We start from the raw sequence: 23855 nt of genomic DNA on the forward strand, positions 1-23855 counted from the left end.
TCCCTGGAACCGTGTGCTGCTGTAGCACAAATCTGCTGCGGTTCCCGCAGCCGAACCCCACAGAACACAAATTTGCCGTGGTTCCCGGAGCCGAGCCGCACACCGCGCTGAAGGAGGAATTTTAAATTCCCGGCACCGCCCACCCCCGGCTCCCAGCCGCCCCCTCAGCCGCGGCCCCGCCCCCTCACGGGGCTGTGGGCGGGGCGTCCTGCCACGTGACGCGCCGGCCGCGTGACGCGCTCGCGGGCCCGTGGCACACGTGACCGCTCTCGCGAGCTCCGGCGCGCGCCGGCCGAGGCCCCGCCCCTGCCCCCCCCAGGCCGGCTGCGGCGGCGGAAGGAGCCGGAGCGCAGCGGCCGCGGCCTGACGGGACCCCGAGCGGAGCTCCCGGCCCGGGCACGGCCCGCACCCCGCACCGCCGAGGTGAGAGCGCCGGATGGGCCCTGCCGGCCCCGCGCGATGCGCCCCTGCCCGCTCTGAGCGGCCCGGGGCCTGGGCCGGGCCCGGCCTGGGCCTGGGCAGGGCCCGCGCCAGGGCAGGCCCAGGCCCGTCTGTTCTCCCGCGCCGCTCCGAGCCCCGGCAGGGCCCTGTGCTCGGGGCCCGCGGGGGATTTCGGTGTGAGGCTCGCTGTGTGCGGCACCCGCAGGGCACGCACCGCCGTGCGCGGGGTTTGCTGGGACGTGCGTTCGTTTTCTAAGGGGCCGGGGAGGTGCGAGGTTTGCCGGAGGCCCCGCTGCTCTCACGCTGTGTGTGAGCCGTGCCTGTGCCCCGTGCACGGACACGTGTTTGTGCCCTCTGTTCCTCGCAATTCTCTTGAGAGCAGCCGGGACTGCACAAAAATTAAATGAGCGGGGATCTCTAGTCAAATTACTGAACAAATACTCATCATTGAAACTTAATGAGCTGTGTTTGTAACACGTTAGTAACAGCTTTTTTTGTTGTTGTTATTTCACCTCACTTGGACCACACAAGCAGCAAAGCCGTTGTTTTGATGTGGGGTTTTGGTATGTGTGTGTGTTCCTTGTAGATGTCAGAAGACCTTGCTAAGCAGTTGGCCAGCTACAAAGCTCAGCTCCAGCAAGTCGAGGCTGCCTTATCTGGCAATGCAGACAATGAGGATTTACTGAAACTGAAGAAAGACTTACAGGTGAGAACTTGAGGGTAGGTGAAACATCAGGGTCTTTTACAAGTGTTTAACTTGCCTAAATACTTGTCCTGCAACAAAAACAGACACTTGGTGGGCTGATTAGTTTCATTCCACATAGCTTGATATAGTCATGGTAGGCTTAGTTTGGAAAAACCCAAAGTATGGCCTATTTTAATTTTTTTTTTATTATTAAAAAAGATGTACTAATTTATACAGCGAATTCATTTTCTATAAACTTTAGCCAGAGAGGTGAAAGATATTCCAGTGCTGTCTTTACTGTGTACTGGGTTTAAATTTTTTTCCCTGAAGCATTTCTCAAAGTCATTATTTTTTTGTTGTTTTTACTAGTGCTGAAGCCTCTTGGTTTAGCTTACCATGATGTTCTTAGTGAGATCTCAAATAACTTGATCCAGAACCTGCTTACTCATTAAATGCATTTGCAGTGTTTAAAGCTTTGGGGTGTAGTTCTGTATTCCTTGTGATCTGAGTCTTGATTGTGTTTCTATATAAGAAAGGAAAGGAGTTGTGTTTTTCATTTGTCACAAGAGCATAGTGTGTTCCTAACAGCTAAAACCAGTTTCTGGTCCTTGGAATGTGGTTTAGTGACAGGAAGGCCACCAGCCTAATTTTAAATATATGAGTGGTCTTTTAGATTCTTGTTCATATAAGCATATAAGCATTGGCATATAGCAAATCCCAGCAGTGCTGTTAAAATCTGTCATGAGAGTGCAAGATGCTGCTTCATTTCTGTTGTGGATTGCTTTAGCCATCAGGTGTAAAAATATATAAAACTACCCAGTGCAAGGTTCAGTGACCACTGCTCTGTGTGGAAATAGCAGAAATAAATTGGGGCTTCAAAACCAAAACACAAGTAGTGCCTCCAAACAGTGATCTTTAGAATTCCTTTTAAACTGCAAAGGCTTTGTGCCCACAAGGCACTTTATAGATCATCTGAATGTGCTCTGTTGTACACTGTTAAAAGCATGTGTATATTTTTATATTTTTAAAATGCACAGCAAAACCCATATGGGATGATATTTCCGATACCAACACGACCTCGGCTTTGATATGCAGAGATCATTGATGTGAAAGGACAACTTGCAAACTTTTTAATAAAAGCTTTCTGCACAGAATGGGGAAGATCTTTACACTTTCGTCCCCAAAAGGTTTGCTATCCGTATGTTCCACCTTGAAAATGACATAATGTTTTGCAGACTTGATATATGCCAACTAAGCCAACAGCTGTAAGAGTGGGTTTGATGCATCAGTGTCCCAACTAAACAGCTTTTTGTCTGTTCAAAAAGATGGTTACTATGTTACTGAAACATCTTTTTCCTATTATAAATACTGATGCATTTTGTATGCTTAGATTATTCAAGATTAAATTATTAGAAGAAATTGTTAGAAGTACTTAGCCTTTTGCTTTTTGGTTCACCAAAACATTTCTAGGACAGTGTCTGTGCACCCAAAACCAAAGTTACCTTTTCTAGGCTTGATGGCAGCTGTCATCTTGTGTAATTGGAGATGAGCTCTGTGGGTGTTGTGCTCTGGAGTGTAGGGCTCTGTCTGGCTTTGTGAAGACCAGTTGGTCAGCAAAAATCTTGGCAAACTAAGTAGTGTTCCCTGTGAGTCACACCTCCTTATCACGGGCATGTGGCACCAAGCCATGCTGTTCAACCTGTTTGGCTGCACTGAGCTGCTGTGGTAGTCCAAGTCCTGCTCAGAAATTTTCTTGGAATGATCTCTTCTCTTAAAGACTTGGGAGCTGTCTCATGGCTTGCAGTAAAATTAATGTCTCTGTCTTGTGAGCCAAGCACTACGGTAGGGGGAGATCAGATGAAGATTTTTACCAAAAGTTTGGTAATTTTAATAGCCTTGTGTGTAAGGGGCTTTATTAAATTCAGAGAATTCTTGGTAGTCTTGTCTGAAACTATTCACATCCAAGTTCTAGACTAAGCCATCTCTGAGGCAAGAATTAGTTAACAGTTTGGTGTTCCTGGTAGTTGCAATACCTGAAACACTTGTTTTCAGGAGTGCCTTGTGCCTGATGTGATGTACTTGACCTGCTGAGAAGAGATACTTAAGCCATGATGCCTCCTGGATTTGCAGAATACAGCTACCTGTATGTTAAGGAATAGTTTAGGATTTTGCACCTGGGAGGGAAAATTAGGTTAATGCTGTATGTTCTCAAATTAGGTAACTTGATAATGTTAATCTGTTATGCTTTAGGAAAATGGTCAGCTAAGTAGTAGAAGTAATTGTGTGTTCCTGTGCTCACAGTTGCTACTGATTGTGCTCACTGGAGTACTTATTAGCCAGCAGCTCCTCCAAAGAAGAGAGCAAAACTTAGTAGCTGTTGGAAATTCAGACATCAACATGCTGCAACAGAAACAAACTGTTAGGCCTTTGATGTTAGTTGTATAGTTTGTCAGATAAAAGTGCTTGCAAGTGAATACATCATAAACTTACTTGGGAAGGGCTTACAAACCTTTAGGTTCCTAAGGGATGATGAACAGCTCCTTTACTACATTTTCCTGAGTCTTTGTATGCTCATAGCTGAAGTAAGGTGTGAAATGGGGAGGGAAGTTCAGGCTTTGAACACTTTCTGTAACCCTCCCCTGACTTAGATGTTTACTGTTTTTTAGCCAGAGTGACTGGTTTATGCTGAGGTACTCAAAGAATTGAAGAATTTTTCTTCTTTAGGGCCAGCAAAGTTTCTCTGCATTATATATAAAGTTCATATGGCCCTTTAGATGCTGTCTCCTTTAACTTTTAACCCTGGTGAAATCCAAGAGAGGTCTTGATTGCTTAGTTTTTGATGTAACTTTTACAGGAAATTGTAGAGGGTTTTGCAACCTCCTGCTTGCAAATGAATAATGTGTAAAGGAACTGGGAAATTTTGTCATCTTGAATTAGCAAGGGGAAGGCCTGACCTGAAATCTCAAAGTCAGGGAGCTTAGGAAAAAAACAAACACTTCTATCAGAATGACCTAAGGAAGGCAGTTCTGTAGTGTGCACCTGGATGCCTTCTAGCAAAGTGAGAGGGCTGCACAGCTTGGAGGGTGCTCTGCCACCCTGACTCTGCATGCTGCAGTTCAGCCAATGAGAGAAATGTTATAAAAAATAATAGGCTACTTTTTGAAACTTGGAGGAGGGCATGGGCAGCTTTACAGCAGTACAGTAAGGACCATACATATTTTTATCTACAATAGCAATTAAATTTAATTAAATTATTAAAAACCACAGTGAGTGTAATTCATACGTCAGCAATGAATATAATATAGTAACTTAAAAAAATCAAACCAAAACCAGTAAGCTTGGGGTAAAAATATGCTTGGTTAGAAGAATTTGAGAAATTATTCTTTGTGGGCTTTTTGTCTTTTATAGGAAGTCATAGAGTTAACCAAAGATCTCCTTTCAACACAACCTTCGGAAACCCTCGCGAGTTCCGACAGCTCCGCGTCCGCCCTGCCCAGTCACTCCTGGAAGGTTGGGGACAGGTGTATGGCCATATGGAGTGAGGATGGACAGTAAGTGTAGAAAGCTTCTCTAACAGTTACATGAAATAGTTCAATGGTAAGAGACTTTCATTCAGTTTGAATTGACATGGGTGACTAAAAGCAAAAAGAAATTGCGAAATAAATGTGGTATTAAGTGTTCTTGGACTGTTTATTAAAGGTCAGTATTTTAGGTAACAAAGAGATGGGGGCCCTTTTTTTCACTAACCTTATAAAAGTAGGGTAGCTTTTGTAAATTACCACTTGCTGGTGTAATAAATGGTAGATGGAAATAATTGGTCAGTTAGGACAGTCTTTTGTAAAGCTTTTGTGATGTGTAATTCTTGATTTGTCATTGCATTCATATATGTGTGTCACTGATTACTATGAAGAAAAATTCTTGCTGTATCTCAGTTTGGGCCTCTAATTGGAAATTAATTTTCAATTTTTAATTAAAAATGCTGGGTTTGGCTATAAAATAACTATGTAATGTAACTTTGGAATTAATCAACCTTTTGGGTTTGGTATAATATATTATCCTGTGTAGTTCTGGGAACCCAAGCAAATTCTGACTCCATAAACTTCAAAATAAACATTTAGAAATTCCTTTTCGTACTGCAAATGTGTAACTGTTGCAGCTTTAAAAAAACTGCTATTGCAGGACCAATATTGCAATTGTTACCACTTAGAGAGAGGCTCTGTTATTGGATGAACCTGCTTCTCTTAACAATGTAATAGCCATGTAAAGATTTTGGTATAGCTCTAGATGTCTTAAGTAGAAAACTAGTCTAAAAGTGAACAGTTCTTCTGTTTATTAATGAGTAAAATGTTTTTGTGTTAGAACTTAAAAATTGAATCTTAGTCTTAGGTCCCCACTGGATCATTGTTTTTGGTCTGATCCCTTGGTTACGGGATCAGAGCTTGGGGAAGAGTGTCAGAGTGTTCATGGAAGTGCATCTTATTGGACTTTATTGTTCTGCTTTTTTTAGAAAATCCTGTTGCAGCATTTCTTAAGAGCAGTGTTTCATAAAGAGCTAGCCAGAATTTTGGGTTTTTGTGTGTTTCACCTAATGCAGCTCAATGCGTTGGCCCACTGAAAACACACAAGAAATTAATTAGTAAATGTTAATTGGAATACTGTCTATGAAACATTTCATTTTTTTCCTCTGTTTGCTCTAGATATATCCTTTTGTCCTTAAGTTAGACACTGTTATTTTAAATATTTTTGGAAATGTCACTTTTTTTAAATTTTTTAAAAATTTTTCCCATATTTACGTGTATGAAACACCGTAGTGTTTCATACACTTAAATATTAAATGGACAGGTCACTGTGAAAATTTCAAAATTTCTGTTTTAAATCAACATGAAAGCTTTTAAGCTTTAAAGTGTTGAAGAGGGAATGTTTTGAAAGCTTCAGTTTTTCTTAGTTCTTTGTCTTACGGAGAAAAATGGAATGAAAACTTTGCACTTCTGAGCTGACATTTTCTAAAACTCCTCAATTAATTCTGTGAATGCAGCTTTTTTTTTTTTCTATCCCATGACCTGCCAGAACTAAAACCAAATCAGGATAGCTGATTAGATTGGCCCCAGCATGAATCATTAGTTGTGATAGCTGTGAGGGCATTGCTTGTTGAAGCTAAAGGTCAAATGCAGCAGATTCCAGTCTTTGTACCTGTGTCCCTTGGACCTTAAGACAATATTCTCTTGATTTGTGTATTACTCCTGAAATGAAGGCTGGGATCCCTGAAAATGAAGGCTGGGATCTGCATATTTTTCACTTAGTGGCATTAGCTGGCTGATGTAGATGTTGAAGGGCTGAGTATTAAAGCTTTACTCACATGCTTACAGCCATGATATCTTTACAGGTGTTACGAAGCTGAGATTGAAGAAATAGATGAGGAGAATGGAACAGCTGCAGTGACATTTGCTGGATATGGCAATGCTGAAGTCACACCTCTGTTCAACCTCAAGCCTGTGGAAGAGGGAAGGAAAGCAAAAGAGGACAGTGGCAACAAACCCATGTCCAAGTGAGTAATACACAGATGGAACTCTGAATGCTGAGTTGTGGGTTGGTTTTGGGTTGGTTGTTTTTTCTTTTTCCTCCCTCAGCTATAAAAACTGGTTAATGAAATATGTGTTTTTCTGGTTTGTTTTTGTTTTAAATTTACATTTACTTAGTATCCTGCCATGTCTAACACAGGAAGGTATTTGTAAGGGCTGAAAACTTTTTGAGTTTTTACTTTGGAAAAAACAAAAGGTACAGTTCTTCAGAGTTTGTTATAGCCAGTGATCCCTTCCCTAAAAGGCTGTTCTGAGGATGCTGCATTTGTGGTGGCATAGATTGACTCCTTCAACTTCCTTGTCTTCACTGAAGTAATCTCTGTCCTTTTCCTTCCATCCCTGTCCATTGATTGGTGGCAGAGTCCTGCAGACCTCCAGAAAAGTTGGGGCTTTTCACTCCAATGGGTTATTCACACTTTCCAAACCCAAGATGTTCCTGAAATGTGGAAGTGCTGACAGGTCCCATTTCCCCCAGAAATGAACTGCACCCAGTCCCATGGGTTGCTGTGTTTGGCATGGGCTCCTCAGGTGTGCTTGGTGCTTGTTTTGATGCCAAATGCATCAATAAGTAAGGTGATGCTTATTAATGGAAAGATTAGGTTTGGAATTTTAGGTTTTTGGGATTTTTTTTTACCTCCTAGAAATGATGAATATTTACAAGCTTTATTTCTGTAAATTCTGTACACTTCTGGAAGATTAATGTGCATGTCTGTTTTACAGTCAGATTGTAGTTTGTAACAGGAAGAGGCACAAACATGAAATGTGGGGTTTGTTTTTGTTGTTTTTCCTTTTCTCCAGAAAAGAGATGATAGCCCAGCAACGAGAGTATAAAAAGAAGAAAGCTTTGAAAAAAGCTCAGAGAATTAAAGAACTTGAACAGGAACGAGAGGACCAGAAAGTCAAGTGGCAACAGTTTAACAACAGAGCCTATTCTAAAAACAAAAAAGGCCAGGTTTGTTTACTTTTGTCAGTATGTGAGTAGCAGCAGGGCATAGACTTCTGTGCAATGACTTGGGAGAAAGGAGGTGGTTTTTAAAGGGATGCATCATGGGTATTTGGCTGTCTTTGGGATTCTGAAGTGTGCATTTTTGTATTTTGTGCACTTCAAATGCCTGTTCTTTTACTGGATTGTTTTGGAGGAGTGCTGCTCCTAAGAGGGTGAGCTTTCACTTGGCTGGGAGAACGAGGCTTGCATCAGGTGCCAGCTGGTGTTTGTTGGAACCAAGAACCTGAGGGCCCCTCTGAACCTCCAAGTCTGGCTTCTTGCTGTGCTTATGACCCAGGAGGCACAGTGCTGAGGACGTGCCCTGGAACAGCAAGTGTGGGGCAAAAAAGGTAGCAAGGACATTAAGTCTTACTCCATTTCTGTCATGGCTTGCCCAAGAGCTGCCAGACATAGTGGTAAAACTTTACTCTTCCTTTTGAGCAATTATTAGAGATGCCCTTATGAGAGGTGATTTTATTCCTTCTTGGCCTGACCTGAGATCCTCAGTACCACAATCACATCCAGTACTGAGGTGCCAGAAGTTCCCAGCCCATTGCTTCACTCAGTGACAACTCGTCACAGCTGGGCTGGCTGTTAAAAAGTGTCCCCATCTGTAGGGCAAAAGTTGGGAATGCTGAAGCACCTCAGGTGGTAATGATTGTTTTGTTTGTTTGTTTTTGTAAAATCCAGCTGGTGATTATTCAGACATGGTGCTTTCTGTTTTATTTGCAGGTGAAAAGGAGTATTTTTGCTTCCCCTGAGAGCGTAACTGGCAAGGTTGGCGTTGGAACATGTGGAATTGCAGACAAACCTATGACACAGTATCAAGATACCTCTAAATATAATGTCAGGCATCTGATGCCTCAGTAACAGGTGGAAAAGGTGGAACTTCATCTCTGCAGGGCTTTACACTTACCTTTTTATCATTATATTTTTCTAAAAGTAAATTATTTGTTGGCACATAGTGAGTAGTCCATTTTGTCACCATCACTTTGGCTTCAGCTGATTTGAGCCTTAAATCTCCAGCTCTTGATTTGAACACCCCCAACCATTAAACTTTCTGTAGCAGGTAAACATTAATGAATTCATGAACTGCTGTTGCCTGTTACTTTCAAAGCAGTATTTGTCTTCAGCTTTGAATCCTTCATTCATACCAGTAGTGAAGGTTTTTTTTTTTCCTTCAAAAAAAGTGGTGGTATAAAAATGGCACCTTAAGAGCCTCCCTGGTTTCTGTAGTCACGGTGCTGTCTGTGACATGCTCAACATTACAGAGCTGCTGCAGCTCTGGGAGAGAGCTGACATGTCACATGGAATTGCTAAGGAAGTTTAAATAACTCCCTTACAAATCCACTGTGGATCAGTTTGTACAGCTGTAAATGAGGGCAGAACAGGGCTGATAGGATCTTTATTACTAATGATCACTTACATTCTAGAAACAATAAATTTGACTTAATTCCAGTCCAAATTTCTTGCACTTGAATTTCAGCAGAGGAGATGCTGTTTCTTGTTCATTGTTTTTCTTTCTTTGTTTGTTTTATAAATACTCATCAAATTATAATAGGAAGTTACTGAAATGTAACCAGAAAACCATAGGACGAGGAACTGTACTTAAAGAGTCCCCACCCATCCCCAGGGGTCAGAGCCGGTGCTGTGGAAAGGAGCTGTCCTGTCCTCCCTTGTGGATCTTGTAGGTGTGTTGGGGCAGTCACAGCAGTGACAGCCTGGGCCCCCATTCAGACACGGAGAACCACAGCACAGCAGATGTGAATGCCTGGATCCCACTTAGTTAGCTGTGAGTAAAGGTTAGCTGGGAGTTTCTGTCCTTACAGAACTGACTGGCCCTAGTGTCCATTGTACCTTCAGCTGTATTACAGTGCTGCTGAGCCCCTTCAGTTTTCTTCAGGAACCCACGTGTAAAAGCTCTTGCATTTTTGTACTCTCTGTGATTTGCTTTCCTCTGTTCCTTGTCTCGCACTTACGGTAGCGACGCCACCTCTGGACCCGTAATGTGTTTCAAGAAGTTAATGGGTAGCCCTGTATACAATGTAGATATTATTTTTGTAAAATCTAGGGCTGAGTTAATGGACAAGAGTACATCAGCTATTTACCCCATTAAATAAAACGTGTGTCTTGTCCATTAACCCTGACCATTATTTCCCTGTATATTATGTTAATGTAGCTCATTTTGTAATTTGTTAACTAGATCAGGTCACGTCAGCAATTGTTGATGCACTGATTGGTGGAAATGTCCATCAGTTACCTGAGTCACAACTCAAGCTAAACTCTACAAGCAGTAGTTTAGAATCCATACATAGAAAAAGGTTCTCCCTGTAATGGGAGATGGTGATTTTTATGAATACAAAGTGTGTTAATTTCAGTTTTGTATGTTTAACTTTTATTAAATAAAGTGTTTAAAATCTGCTGGATATATTTGTTGAAGTGGAATTATTCATGGGGGGGAAGATAATGGTAAATCAGGACAGGGGTCAGTACAGCAGAATCTGCTGGGACAGAATGTCATACTCAAAAGTGGCTCTGAAGTACAGCAGACTCACTGCAAGATAAAGTATGTGCTACTTAATTCCTTATCTTCAGTGGTAGCAGAGGGGTTAAATTTTCTTTTGCATAGAAAACACCTCAAGAGTAAAATAATCTGCTTTTGAGAAAGGAAATTTGTAGTGCAGCCTGCAGCTACAAGCACATGTCCCAGCAGTGACATTAACTAGGTGACAGTTGTGCCATCCTGACAGCCCAGTGCTGAGGAAGGTCACCTGTTGTCTTTCACAGGTGGCTGTGGTACAGTGTCCCTTTCACTTATCCAAAAGGAGCATCTTGAAGTCAGAACTGACACATGCTAAAGCAGGCAGAACTAGAGTTTTCAGGAAGCCTATTCTGAGCTCCACCTGTTCTTTTAACAGAAAACAGTCTTTGGAAAAGAAGGCTCAATCCACATCTGACATGAGCTACATCTGCTTATCTTTAATGTAATAAATACAATCAATAGACCATCCCAGGGCTATTTATTTGTTCACTAGCTCTGGAGAGCAATAGAGTGAGTCATCAGAACACAGTGGGAGCTGTGAGCCTGCCCTGCAAGGTACAGTTCAGCCCAAGTTGTTTTAGCTAAACATTTTAAAAAATTTAGCAAAACTTGTACCTTTCCACTGAGTAATTTACTGTCACCTCTTGTAATGGGGCTGCCTCAGGAACTTTGGTGCAACTCTTCTGTTGGGCACTGCAAAGAAGTGCTGAAAGAAAGTTTTGATTGGCTTTTTCCTGAAACACCTTACCTGGAGTAAGTGAAACAATGTGCCTGGGGTGGTCCCATCTATGAAGAGAATACATCTTGAGAACAACTTTTATAAACAAAAAAAGCTGCCCAACCAAAACTGCTGTGTTGGCCACACAGCCTTTCCTTATAGCACATCAAGATTTTTTATGCTCTTGCCTCATCTGCAGGATGGGCCAGTTAATTGTAATCTGGCTTTGGAACACAGCCTTAGTAAAGTGGCTTGAGAAATTAATGTAATAAAAATAAATCTTGTGTGAAGCAATGCTGGTAATTGCCAAAACACAAAAGTTTCTTACATTACAAATTCTGAGTTGACCTGAAATGTGGCTGATGGTGTTTTGGTTGGTTGGGGTTCTTTTACAATTTATTTTCCAGTTTTAATAACTGGTCTAGACAAAAAGAAGCCTGGGAACTCATGCTCTGGGCCTTTGCACACAAATTACCTACCCCAGTGCCAGCAAATCCTGCTATGGCCAGAGACTACTTAAAAACACTGAAATGACAGGGAAAGCTACTGTAAAAGTAAGGAGTGCAAACCCCCCCAAGCTATGGAGATGGAAGAGATATTTGTCAAGAGATTTGTGCCTGTCAGATAAGGGTACTGTGCAAAATGACCAGTATGGGCTGCATGTTTCCTCTTCTCGAGCACAGCCTCAGTCCTGTGCAAACTGAAACCCATTGTGGAAATTAAACCAGCATAAACCTGACTCAGATCTAGGAGATTGCCCCAGTCAGTTTAAGTATTTAGAAGTCTCAGCAGTAGCAAATTGAAATTCTCATGGTCATGGCAATCCATTTCTCCTTTGCCTTCCCTAAAGCCAGTGAGTGCTGTGTCACTTATTTATGCAGCTGCTCGGTCTCACAGGTTTGTAAATACAAAAAGGGACTTTACCTGAGAGGACTGCAATTCAAGGGTGGAGATCTTTAGAAGGCAAAATCTACAGCAAACTTCTCTGCTTCCCCTTGAAGTTCTGCTCACCTGCAGCAGCTGTGGCAGGGTCTTGGGAACACTCTCTTTGCAACAGTTCTGTGAAGAGTGAGGTTGCTGAAAACATTTCTGGGTCAGGCCCAAGATAAGGATTGCTGCCTGGGAGCTGGTGCTGCTCTTTGCATTGTGATTTGTTCAATCTTCATCTGGGCTCTAAGAACTTTCACTTAGACAGTAAAATAAGGAGGGACATTTGCATGGGGATGATGGTGCCACCCACCCAAGCCAGCTCTGGTCTTGAGCTAAAGGCTCTGCTACATAAAAGCACTTGCATTGCTTCCTTCTGCAAAGCAATTCCCTTTCTACACTGAACTCACCTCACAACGACTCCTTGGTCTGCACAGAAGTGCAAAGCCTTCTCACAGTGGGTGCTGATTGAAAAAGAAAGATTTGCTCTCACTTAGACTGAAAGGTGCTGTTACTTCCCAAAGAGCCTTTATCATTGAGGAATATGAGTGAGCTGCATTTTACACTTTACCTGTCTGACTGACCTGCTGAAACTGGGATTTCCTGGGGTGATGGATACTATTTCGTACAGTTATCCAGCACTCTGGGATAGGAAAGAGTTTTTGTATTTCCCCATCAAGCCTTCCAGGAGGAGATCCAAAACAATTAATTGAGACATATTTTTGAAAGGGGATTAAATGGAAAGAATTTCCTAACCTTAGCTGAATGGAGCATTAACAAGAGCACTGATAGCCCAAGTTATGGCCTAGGCCTGTGCACATTTTAACTAGAAACCACAATATTAAAACCACCATAAAATACTTTAAATTCCTTCATGGCTTATTCTGCTTTGCTGCAACATCCCTCAAGATCAAAATTAATCCTTGCTGAAGCTGTATCCTTGCTGTATTAAAATAAAGCTTCATCACATGTCTGCAGCACAGCAGTCTGCAAGCCAAGATGTTGGATGACTTGCTAAAGGCCAAACTACCCAGCTCACCCCACCACTTGCTCCAGGCCTCACTGGGGTACTACAAACCAAGGTGCTGATTTTTCCCAGTGTGATAAAAATAAATTGCTACCCACAGCTTTTACAGCATGGCTAATGTTGAAGATCTTTCCCCAAATAAATTACATTTCACACTTTGGCCTGCATCAGCCAGGCCAGCAGCACCACGTGACTGAACTGTTCAGCTCTGTATGAGCCCACACCTCAGAGCACACTTCCACCCTTCCCAGAGGCTGCTCAGCAATCCCTGATCCTTGACACTTTTGAAGGGATCTCAACACATGCATGTTGTGAGACAACTCCACAAACAGAACCCCTCCATAAAAGGTATTTAGCACCACAGCCACAACACCAGTACCCACAGACTCCCTGCTCCTGCCTCTGCCTAACAACGACACGATCAGCCCTCTCGGCAGGAAGAAATGAGCAGAGAAGCAGAGGCCAGTGCTGGTGCATTATTCCCAGTTAACCCATCTTTCAGTAAAAGGAAAACTTTGTCTGTACAGACACCACTCTCCTGCATTCATCCTCCCAAATGTCACTCAGATGTGTTGGCACATTTCAAGAAGATGTGACAGCACATCAGTGTTCTCTAGGTATTCTATGCAAACTGGGAAACAGAGGGGCAGAAGGACACACTCCTCTTCCCCGAGGGTCCCACAGGACAATTCAGAGATCACACTGCTGATGCAGAGGCGTTTCAGTCACTATCCAGTCACGGAATTTCTCACTCACTGGACAATGTGTCCATGGGAGAAAGCTCCAGGAAAAAAAAAATAGGACTTTATTCTGCTTTTATATAGCTTTTCATTGTTATCACCTCCCTAGCCTCAGAATGAAGCCCTGTTTTTTACCATTCTTTTGCAGGAAGCGACCTTGATTTCTTCCTCCAATGATGCATGTTTGGTGTCAGAAAAAATGCCACAGGAAAAGCTTATGATCCTGGGTGGGGAGGAAAGAGAACAACTATCTCCAGTTAGGGCACCCAATGGATCCCACTTCCTCTGAAGCCAAATGTTTCACCCATTCCAACAGGGCAACGAAACAAACAGGGAACAGTGAGTACAAGAGAACAAAGCAGAAAAGCAGGAGGCTGGAGCTCACAAACAGACGGCAGCAAACAAGCAAACAAACAGACAAAAGGAAAACACAATCACCAACCCCAGAAAATGATGTCTGTCTAGTTAACCCCCTTTCTATTGACCTACAGATTTCTTGAGACAGACAGATGTGAGACCACCTTCGTCACTGACATGCTGCTAATGGAACAGACGTTAAAATGACCTTCAAGTGACAACTCGCCACAGGATAACCGTGACAAATGCAGCCAGATAGTCATCTCCACCTTGTCTGCAGACACGAGGTGACATTCCATAATACATTCGTGTCAAAAGAAGGAAAATGCTGGATGGTCTTTTTAATGGGTTTGTCTGTAGCAAAGAGACCCACTGGGGATCTAATTTACAGAGGGAGGACTTGACAGAATGAGCTTAGGAGGGAGCTGTGCGTGCGTGTGCACGTCTGCCTGCTGCATGGGAAGGCTGCCTCAGGAAAGTGTATCCAATTCTGCTTTCACAGGAAAAGTCACCACAGTCTTGTAAAATTATAGCAACATCTCTAAAAATTGGTTATCTTGAACACTGCAATGCAAGAGGCCAGAACAGTGAAGGGAGATTTGAGGAGGATGGCAGCTGTGTGAGGTGAGAAAATGCAGAGTCCACAAAGCAGAAATAAACCAGGGCAGGACAACTTTGAAAGGCCAGAGAAATGTTTCATCACATAAGAAATTATCAAAACTCTAGCTGAAATCTGCTAGTATCTGCTACAAAGAACCCACCAGCACCAGAGCAACCAATCCCAGGTCTTTGGAGCTATTAGAAAGGTTTTTAGATTTGTTTTCTTCCTTGACCTCCCCCTTGCTGGAGCACTGCTGCTGGCTGAGCAGTCAGGCAGGTGGCTGGTGATGGAAGTTCATATCCTGTGACATTTTCCCCATTTACTTGCACTTGAGATCAGGACCCGTTTGAGACCACAACACTAGAAAAGGTAGGAGATACCAAACTGCCCCAGAGCATTACAAACAAACATTTCAAATGCATTTATTCCAACCATAGACACGTCACTGTTTTATACCAACTAGGAGAGTGGGGCCATTCTCCATCCCTTGAACTTCAGTGCTTCTCAGCTGTTGTATTCCTTTCCCAAGTGGACATTTCACACAAACAGGAATAACAGGAAAGAGGAGGTGCTGTGACAGCTACGGAAAATGGCTCATAAATAAATAAATCCAACTGGTATCCAACTGCTCAGCACCAGCACTGCCAGTTGTCAACACTTCCAAGGAGAATAATAATGAATAAATAAATAAGACCTTGCTAGAGCTGAAGTTTCCTATCTTTCACCACTCTACAGACTGTTTCAAGCCTTGTGTCATCCAGATATCATATAGACCCCAAAAGCAAATTCAAGCAGCATTTCTTCTTTCAGAGCCCTTGGGCTGCATTTGCAACCTAGAGCTTAATTCACTCTGTGGCAGACTCCTGCTCCTGCCAGGTAACCTCCCAGAAAGAAGAACAGTTGGCTGAGACACTGGATTACATGCACACAAGTGAAAACACGTTTAACAACTGCAACCAGATGCAAACTTAGTAAGCAAATTAATTTCAAAAAACCCAGACTGGAGAGAAATCATTCATTACAGCCATGGAAAGATTATTTCTCTACTCAAGCATGTGTGTTGTGCCTCTTACAGGGAATGACACATTTTGGAGAGTGGGGGAAACATCAGAGTATTTAAACACAGGCAACTTATCACAGTGCACAAGTCTACATGAGACTTGCTCAGGATGTCACTGCAGGACCGAAGGGCACAAGAAGAACAGCAGCTGGCTGAAGTGACAGGAATGACCAAGATGGAAGAACACAACTCATTTCAGATACAGAAATGTTTAATGGCGTTAAAGTGCTACTTTAATGGGGACCATATGCTAACATTTAAACACAATTCCACTGCACGGCTAAATATGGTTGTCTTTATTTTTTTTACTTTATTTTACCTCTTTTTACCCAACCTTATCTAAAACAATAAAATAAAATCTAAAGGACTGAAATTAACAACCCATTCAAATCAGCAATAAGTTATGAATTTTATAAAGCATTTTTTCCTCTTTTTTTCTTAGTAATGAGGGGTAATTAAATTACTTAAGGATATACAAAGTTTCAAACAATGCCATAGGTGAAGACTCTATTAAGGTTTTTAAAACTTGGAAAACAAAATAATCCTGGCCATTAAAAAGACAAAAATAAAAAAAGCAAAGCCCTCAAAGTGCAGGTTAGAATGCTTGTCTTGGAGAAAATTAGAAAACATTCGCTATAACAGCTCTTAACAGCACCTGCACAGATAAGGTGGCAAGGCCCTTGGGAACAGGACGTGCAGTCAAAACGTTACATTAACATGAGAGACGTGCTGAGCTTAACTAGGTTAACTACTGGACTGGAACTTCAAAAGTCGGCAAAGGGAATGATTCTAAAAAGAAAACTGAAGAAACCCCCACCAAACCTGGCCTCTTCCAGCTTAGCACAACCTTCATTTTTGTGTGCATGGCAAAAAAAGGATCTTTGCATTTCATTGGGTCAAGTGCTTCATCAAAACAGAGATCTTTTCATGGCATAAATTCATATAAAAGACATCTAAGGTTTCATATGGACAAGCTCTAAAAAGATGCATCAGACTTGGGGTGTTTTCCCTCCCAACACATTTACAAATGTTTATCAAAAAATCACTTCAAATAAAAAGGTCATAGTGGCTCAGTATCTGGGCATGACTGTCTGGTGTGTCAGCTCTCGAGTGCTGGTTTCGTTCTGCCCTCAGCTGGCCGTGTGCCTGCGAGGGGCACACATCTACCGGGGACCCGCTGGCGCTGGCACAGCCCCAGGCCTGACAGCCCACCCTGTGCTGGTAGGTTACAGGTGTGTACCTCTCGCTTTAGCCATGCTTCTGAGGTACTCACTGTTCAAATGATGTCCAACAGAAAGCTGAGTTGAATGGTGTTCTCCCCTGAACATCGCTGCCCCTCTCCCTCTGGGCACAGAATGAGACCTTCATCATTATCGGCACTGTTATTCCTAGGCTACGTAAGCCTTCTTAGATTTCCTAGTACATTATGACAGCATTAGATTGTGGTAAACTGTAGGATACAGTCCTTTCAGGACCAAAAAAGCTCTTCAGAAGGGCCTAAATTAGGTTGTTCAATCTGAATGCGGTGTAAGAAATTTTGACATTTCTCAGATCTCATGACAGAAAGAGAGGGATGAGTTTCTAGTATCCTCTTTCAAACAATTTCAAATAAATTCAAAACAAAGTGTTTCATCACTAATGTCTAGATCCAGGTCCCACAGAAACAAACGGATTTCATTAACTGCAAAGGGACTAGTATTTGGCCTAACTTTTTGCCAGCAGAAATTGGGATTGGTAACATGACCAAATGAACAAATATGGGTTTCTGGGGAGGCTTCCTTTACCCAAAAAGCTTTATATACAGGTCTCTCCAGGCCTAGCTGTCAATATGTCAATTCTGAAAGAGGATACTGGCATCTAGGACCCAGTTTGATCATCCCAGTGAAATCATTCACCCTGCACTGTTGTCTCACTTGGTTCTAGGAAGCAAACGAGAGCTTGACACTGGCGCTGGAGTAACCCTCATCACTCCCAATACTCTGCAAGCTGCTGTGATCATCAATGTCACTGATGCTGGTTGTGCTGATATTGTCCACTTCTCCATGGGAGAACTCTGTGCTTTCAACGTCCACTTCAATCTCTTCTAGAAAGGGAAATGAGAGAAATGCACACAGGTTAGCACTCCACACCCAACTGCCCCCTTCATGCCAGTGAGCTCCTGGGACTCCCCCAACACAGGGAATTGAAGTAGGTTCTCCCTGGAATGGGATGGGCTGTGGTCATTGTTTATAAAAAGACTAATACCAGCTTGGAGGTTTTTGTAGGGATTTGGCAAAGGGATTTCACTCCTCCACACACCAGCCACACTGTCAGCGTACTTGAGCCACCCCACACACTGAGCTTGTCCCACCACCTCTTTCTTTGGACCTCTAATACCCCAGTGTTAGAAAAAAAGAAGAAACAAATAAAACTGAGCACAAGAGAGAAAATGGAGCATGAAGTCAACCCTAAACATGCTAGCTGCTTGACTTTATATTGCCAAAGCCAGGACCACACACAATTACAATGCATTACCATGGGAATCTGGGTTACTCTCACACATGCTCAGTGGATTTTGGAACGGACATCTTGTTTTTAAGAAAGACTTAAAAAGCAAAGATCTAATTAACCAGGTATCTTGGCTCCCATATTGTTCAGGAATTTTGCAAAGGATTTTTGTTTTAAACTACAGATTCATACCCAAACTATCCATCATCTTCTGGTCTGCCAGTAAATATCAAACCATATATTGTGCCTAATGTTCTGTCCACTGCAGGGATATTTTTAAAAAGGAGTTATCTTAATTCAGTTAGCCATTCAGATATATCTAGCCAGTTTTGACTGAAGAGGTGAGCTCAATGGGAAGTTTGGTAGGGGGGCTGGGGGGTAGGTGTACAAAACATTGGTTCCAGTTTTATTGATATCTTGCATTTTCCTCTTTTTGTTGCCAAGAGATTCAGCAGAACAAAAATCACAATGAGCATCTCAACTTTACCATCTCTTTCAATGCCAAGGAAATCAGATCAAGTTGACAGCAACAACAATTCTTCCAGACTTGGAACTCATGCAAAATACTAAACTCTCCATAGGCGTGTGTGTGTATGTGCCTGTGTGTGAGCAGAATCAGCAACCTAAACACCAAAGGCCATGGGAAGGGGAAGCTGAAAGATATGAAATGGATGAATCTCATTCTCTCACTTCAGAGTCCTGGCAATTCCACGCTGGTTCAGCAACACCCACCTCGCTCCGAGTCCGAGTGATCCGAGGAAATGGTAGATCCAATGCTGTCCATTCGTATTCGCTCTATCTCCTGAGGACCCTGTAGCTGTTCCAGTCTTCTCTTTAGGAATCTTTGTTCTCGTTCCAGGTTCTCAAGCTGGTGTTGGCTTCTCCTCTCAGCCTCTTCAAGTTTCTGAGATGACCAAAGATAACTCAGTAATTGCTTTTATCCTTTTCTCCTTCCCTCCCACCTCCACTGCTCTGCCACCTGCCTTGCTTAGACCTTCCCAGTCCCAGAAGGATTCAAGTTCAAGTGCCCTGAACCAAGCTGCCTCACAGTCTCCAAGCACAATGCCTTCTCCTCACATCTTTCCACCTCTCAGCTCCTGATAAATCATACCCATTAGTACAAAGAGTCTCTGAGGACTGAGCCTCTCCAGGGGACACGCTGTGAACTGCAGCAGTCTGCGTGTGGGTCATTCCACCCGGGATCAGACACCTGCATTACCGCCTGTGCCCACGGAGGGGCCTCACACCCCCATGCCAATCCACTCCAGGGTTTGTTACGAGCTGCTCCAACATAAAAACGTGGCCCGGGAGTTCTGTGCTCCTTACTGCATGGTTTAGAAGGATTTCTCAGAAACAGTTTTCTATTCAGTGAGTGATTTACATAACCTACTACAGATTTCTTTGATCACAGCTGGGAAATCTACCAGGGCACTGTTCTTTGTTTCCTACGACAAGAACATTGCATAAGGAGGAGTCATTTCAGGCTAACTCTGTCCCTTTGGCAGCACTTTCCCTCCCTCATCACCCAATCTTCCCTCTCTATATCCTGACCTGCAACGAAGTATTTCAGCCTCTCCCAGATACTGACAATGCTGCAGTTTCTTTTCACATCTCTCTTTGCCAAAAGTGGAGCTGGAAGAGCTAGGCTAGCTGGAAGGTTCACACATGGAACTCCAGCAAGCCAAACCTGTCTCGCACTCTTGTGGTTTGTGCTAATGCTTCAGCAGTGGAAACTCAGTAGCACATCAGAAAAAAAGCTGCATTTCCCATCAAAAGGCAGTCACTCAGCAGTAGGTATGTTTTTCTTTAAAGAGATACATCTGTCAACAATACAGAACAAGATCTTCGCTCTTCAAATCTATAATTTTTGTACTTAAGGAGTTCATTATGGACTCTTCCAACAATGTGGCTTGTGGCAATGATAAATGGCTAATCAAGGGGGCAAGGCTTGCTTGCTCTTTTTATTTATTTATTTATTAACAGTGTCACGTTTCCTTCAACGGAGTTAGCTCTAGGCAGCAAGGATGAGAACACTCCCCTGTGCTGACAGTTCATCAGCTAAACCCCTGACCCTTCCACCCTTAATCATCCTTGCTTGTCTGCATTGCACTTCCCAAGATCCCACACTGAAAGCAGCAGGGAAAGGCAGCTCTTACCTTGATATGTGCTTTGGCTTTGTTGAGCAGCCCAAGCGTGGTGTGCCGGGTGCAGTCTGGTCCGAGCGGTATCAGAACTTTTAAGCGTTCTAGACACAGGCGGAGGTGAGCTCGGCTGCAAGGGGAGAACAGGAGGGTCAGAGCCATGCTTTCTGCAAGGGAATGTCACTGCTTTCACTGCTGCCCCCCCATGAGGCAGTTTTCAGGCTTCCCTATTTCCACACATGACAAGATTCCCCTCAGGTACCAGCACAGACTGCCACTGAACTATTTACGCTTCAAACATCAGCTGCTCACCAATACTTTCATTATTGCTAACCTCTGACAGACACTGTTTATTTTCTTGCTGTCTGAACTGATAATCTGACCCATCTGCATGAACTTTGTGCAGGGGCAAAGGCACAGAAGAAAATGGTACAAGTATCTCATGGATTTCCTCTCTCTCTGAGCTATTTGCTGTCTGTTTTGCTGAGGACTTTTGTGAAAGCAGTTTTGAATGACTGCTACCCCCTGTGTGCTTGTTCATTGCCAGCTCAGGGACATTTGCTATGAACTGACCTGAACACCTCTTCTTGCATGAAATTAAGATCATCAATGAAGAAATGGTCAATTCAAAACACTGAAAAAATCCCTGGCAATTCAAGGAGTGAGAGGGACAGTAGTTCCCAAGAACTGCACTCTTACTCCTTCCTGGGCCCAGGTCTGAAATGCTGCTGGGGGTGCAAGGTCTGTGGGAATGAGAGAACCCAAGACCTTCCCCCAGGCAGACTTCTGACCTTGGCTACAAAGACAGGCTCCAGCACAACAGCACTGCTGGTGATATGATCCATTTTCTGCAGAACATGGCAACATGTTCAGGGGTAAATGGTTCAGGCAGCAGTAACAACACACATCGTCCTCAGGCTGCAGAGGAAAACTGTTCCCACCGTCTCCTCCTCTGGATCACATCTGCAGGGATGAACAGCAGATTTATGGAAAACTATCAAGTGTGTGTTGCCTTTTTCCCCTCCCTCTCTCTTTCCCAGACATTAATGATTTATGTCCAAAGTTGTCATCCCAATCAATAACACAATGACATCAGCTTTACCATTCACATGCAAGAAACACCAGTGCAAAAGACTCCTGAAAGCCTATCCCAGCCCCTGCTCATGCACAAAGAAACTGAATCTTAGCCTGATCCATCTCGATGCAGGGGAAGAAAAAAAAAAGAAAGAAAAAAAGAGCATGGACAGTTCATTTCCATTTGTTTTTCAAATGCACTATTGCACCCAGTTTGAAAGGGGTGGGGGAGAGGAGTCTGTAATCAGGCAATTATGTCAGTGACAAGCAAGGATGATTAAGGGTGGAAGGGTCAGGGGTTTAGCTGATGAACTGTCAGCACAGGGGAGTGTTCACTGGCCGTGCTGTAGAAGTGAGCTCCTCACAGTTTCTACCATAAATCTCTTTACGAAGGGTTCATCATTCTGTTTCAATAACAGTCACAGGGCTGCATATTACCAGCAAGAGCCTTGAAGAAAGCATGTTTTCCATTAAACATTAACAACTACAGGGGTGGGGAAAGGGAAATAATAATCCAAAAATCAAACTGAAAGAACAGTAATCACATCAATCTCATCTCCTACTTCTCAAGTTGCTCTAGGGCAAACCCCACTGTCATTAAACTCATATGGTTGACATGGGGAGATTTTTTTTTTTACCTGAAAGCCAGTTTTCAACACAGAGCTTGGTCAGGAGTGTGCTCCCACTACAAGTGTTTGCCCTATGTCCCATGATGACTGAAAGGGTAAGCAATGAAAAAGTATTGCTGGTTCACAGTGGCACTACAGCTGGGACATTGGGCACTGACTTTTTGCACAGAAATGAAGAGGAGCAGGATCTTGTGGTCAAAGACATTCTGGGGTTTGAAACCAATTTTTGGATATGGCACAGACTTCCTGAATGGCCACACAGGCAAGTCACTGAGTCAGAGCTGTCAGAGCACAGCCACTAAGCTGCAGCATGGAGCAGCACGTGTCTCCTCACAGCACAAGCATCAGCTCCAGCCACACACTTCACCTACAGATCAGCCCAAGTTAAAAACACTGATCAAGCAGAGCCCAGATCTGGGGCTTCACCTAACAGCAGACTGCTACACAGCATCTGCTCCAGGCAGGTACCACAGGCCTGGAGGCAGCTCCCAGCCCATGGTGAAAATGAAATTATTTGTGTAACAGGAAAAAAAGTTTGGGGAATCAACATCCAACCAGTCACAAAGACATCACAGTCCACTCTTGAATGCAGAGAGAAATGGATAACACATCTACAAGCCTGAGCTTTGGGCTGATTCTCAGCACTGTGTTTTACCAGGAACTGGGAAGGTGCTGCACCAGGAACTGCAATTCCTGGAACCAGAGATCAGCTTCAGGCAGGAGCAAGCACTGGCTGGATTGCTGAGACAGCGATCAAGGGTGGCACTGACGTGCCACGTCAAAAGCTGGGTTGTGTGCAGACTGAACAAGATCAACCCTGTTAAGCACCTGAAAGCTACAGGCAAAGGTCCAGCCACGTAATAAAACCCCAGACACTTGAAAACCTTCCCATTGTGCCCCAGGACCATGGTGGAGTGAAGAAGGTTACTGCTTGTCCCAGGCCCATGCAGACCATTTTCAGAGAAGCCACTCCTGCACCTGGCTCTGCTGGCTGCTGGCCAAAGGCTGTGGCCTGCAGCAGGGGTGATGGCTGAGCCAGCACAGCCCCCATCAGGAGGGGCCACCTGCCTGGGACACGAGTGTGGTGGGAGCTGATAAGCGGCACACAGCACAGCTCAGGCTGCAAGCACGCTGCAGGGGCAGGTGCTGCTGCCTGAGCTAAGGCAGGTTTCAAACATGTCTGACCAAAGCTAATACTTCTGTGCTGCCACTGCATTTCCCCCTATTTCGCACTCCAAGCTGAGCCACACTGGGATGGGAAGGAGCAACCAAGCCTGCAAACTGTCCTGGCATGTGAGCACGATGCTTTCCTTCAGAGAGACCCAACTAAACAACTTCCCCAACTGCTACCCCTCTGCAGCATCCAATACCTTCCTTATTTTTTTACTTTTAAAATCTAGCCCAATCACAGTCCCTGACCTCAGCTGCCAACAGCCCCAGTGGACCATGATTTGTTCTTAAACTGCAGGGCATACACTGCAGGTCTGACAGACTGGTGGGTGCATCAGAAATAAAACTCCAGAGCCCTGGGAGCAGATGGAGCCACTGCTCACTGAACTAGATGTTGCACAGAGGGCTATGGTCTAGCTGACAAAATGGTGATCGGTCAAAGGTTGAACTCAATGGTCTTGAAAGTCTTTTCCAACAGAAATGACTTTGTGATTCTTTGAAAACCATCACAGAAGACTTAGCTAAAAGACCATTTCAGAGAGAAAGCAATTGCAAAGCCATTAATCTTTCTTATCAAGTCCTGGAGCTGCCCCGGGCAGCTGTAATTCCCCAGGTCAGGCCATGATGTGAGTGCCTTTTCCCCTTGTTTACCTGGACTCTGCTGCAACGTGGCTTTGACAATGCTGCAGGCT

The 23855-nt window shown here is 43.6% G+C and overlaps 2 protein-coding genes across 4 annotated transcripts in view; one reads left to right on the forward strand and one right to left on the reverse strand.

Moving 5' to 3' along the window:
• Positions 1 to 302: 302 nt before the first annotated feature.
• On the forward strand, positions 303 to 10116 carry SMNDC1 (survival motor neuron domain containing 1). The gene is made up of 6 exons (XM_059476723.1): positions 303 to 423; positions 1028 to 1147; positions 4535 to 4677; positions 6510 to 6671; positions 7504 to 7657; positions 8423 to 10116. Exons 2-6 carry the CDS (start codon positions 1028 to 1030, stop codon positions 8558 to 8560), a joined length of 717 nt encoding a protein of 238 aa, XP_059332706.1. The 5' UTR covers positions 303 to 423; the 3' UTR covers positions 8561 to 10116.
• Positions 10117 to 15855: 5739 nt separating this feature from the next.
• The window catches only part of MXI1 (MAX interactor 1, dimerization protein), a 55002-nt gene continuing 47002 nt past the window's right edge, over positions 15856 to 23855 (reverse strand). For 2 of the 3 annotated variants that reach the window (XM_059476720.1, XM_059476722.1), the window contains exons 4-6: positions 20306 to 20420; positions 18882 to 19053; positions 15856 to 17745 (exon numbers count right to left, since the gene is read on the reverse strand). In XM_059476720.1, the coding sequence (XP_059332703.1) occupies positions 17582 to 17745; positions 18882 to 19053; positions 20306 to 20420 (451 nt within the window). In that variant the 3' untranslated portion in view covers positions 15856 to 17581. The remainder of the gene's footprint in view (positions 17746 to 18881; positions 19054 to 20305; positions 20421 to 23855) is intronic. The other variant, XM_059476721.1, reaches the window with a different exon arrangement.

Source organism: Ammospiza nelsoni, chromosome 8 (assembly GCF_027579445.1).
Source record: "Ammospiza nelsoni isolate bAmmNel1 chromosome 8, bAmmNel1.pri, whole genome shotgun sequence".
Classification (NCBI taxonomy): domain Eukaryota; kingdom Metazoa; phylum Chordata; class Aves; order Passeriformes; family Passerellidae; genus Ammospiza; species Ammospiza nelsoni.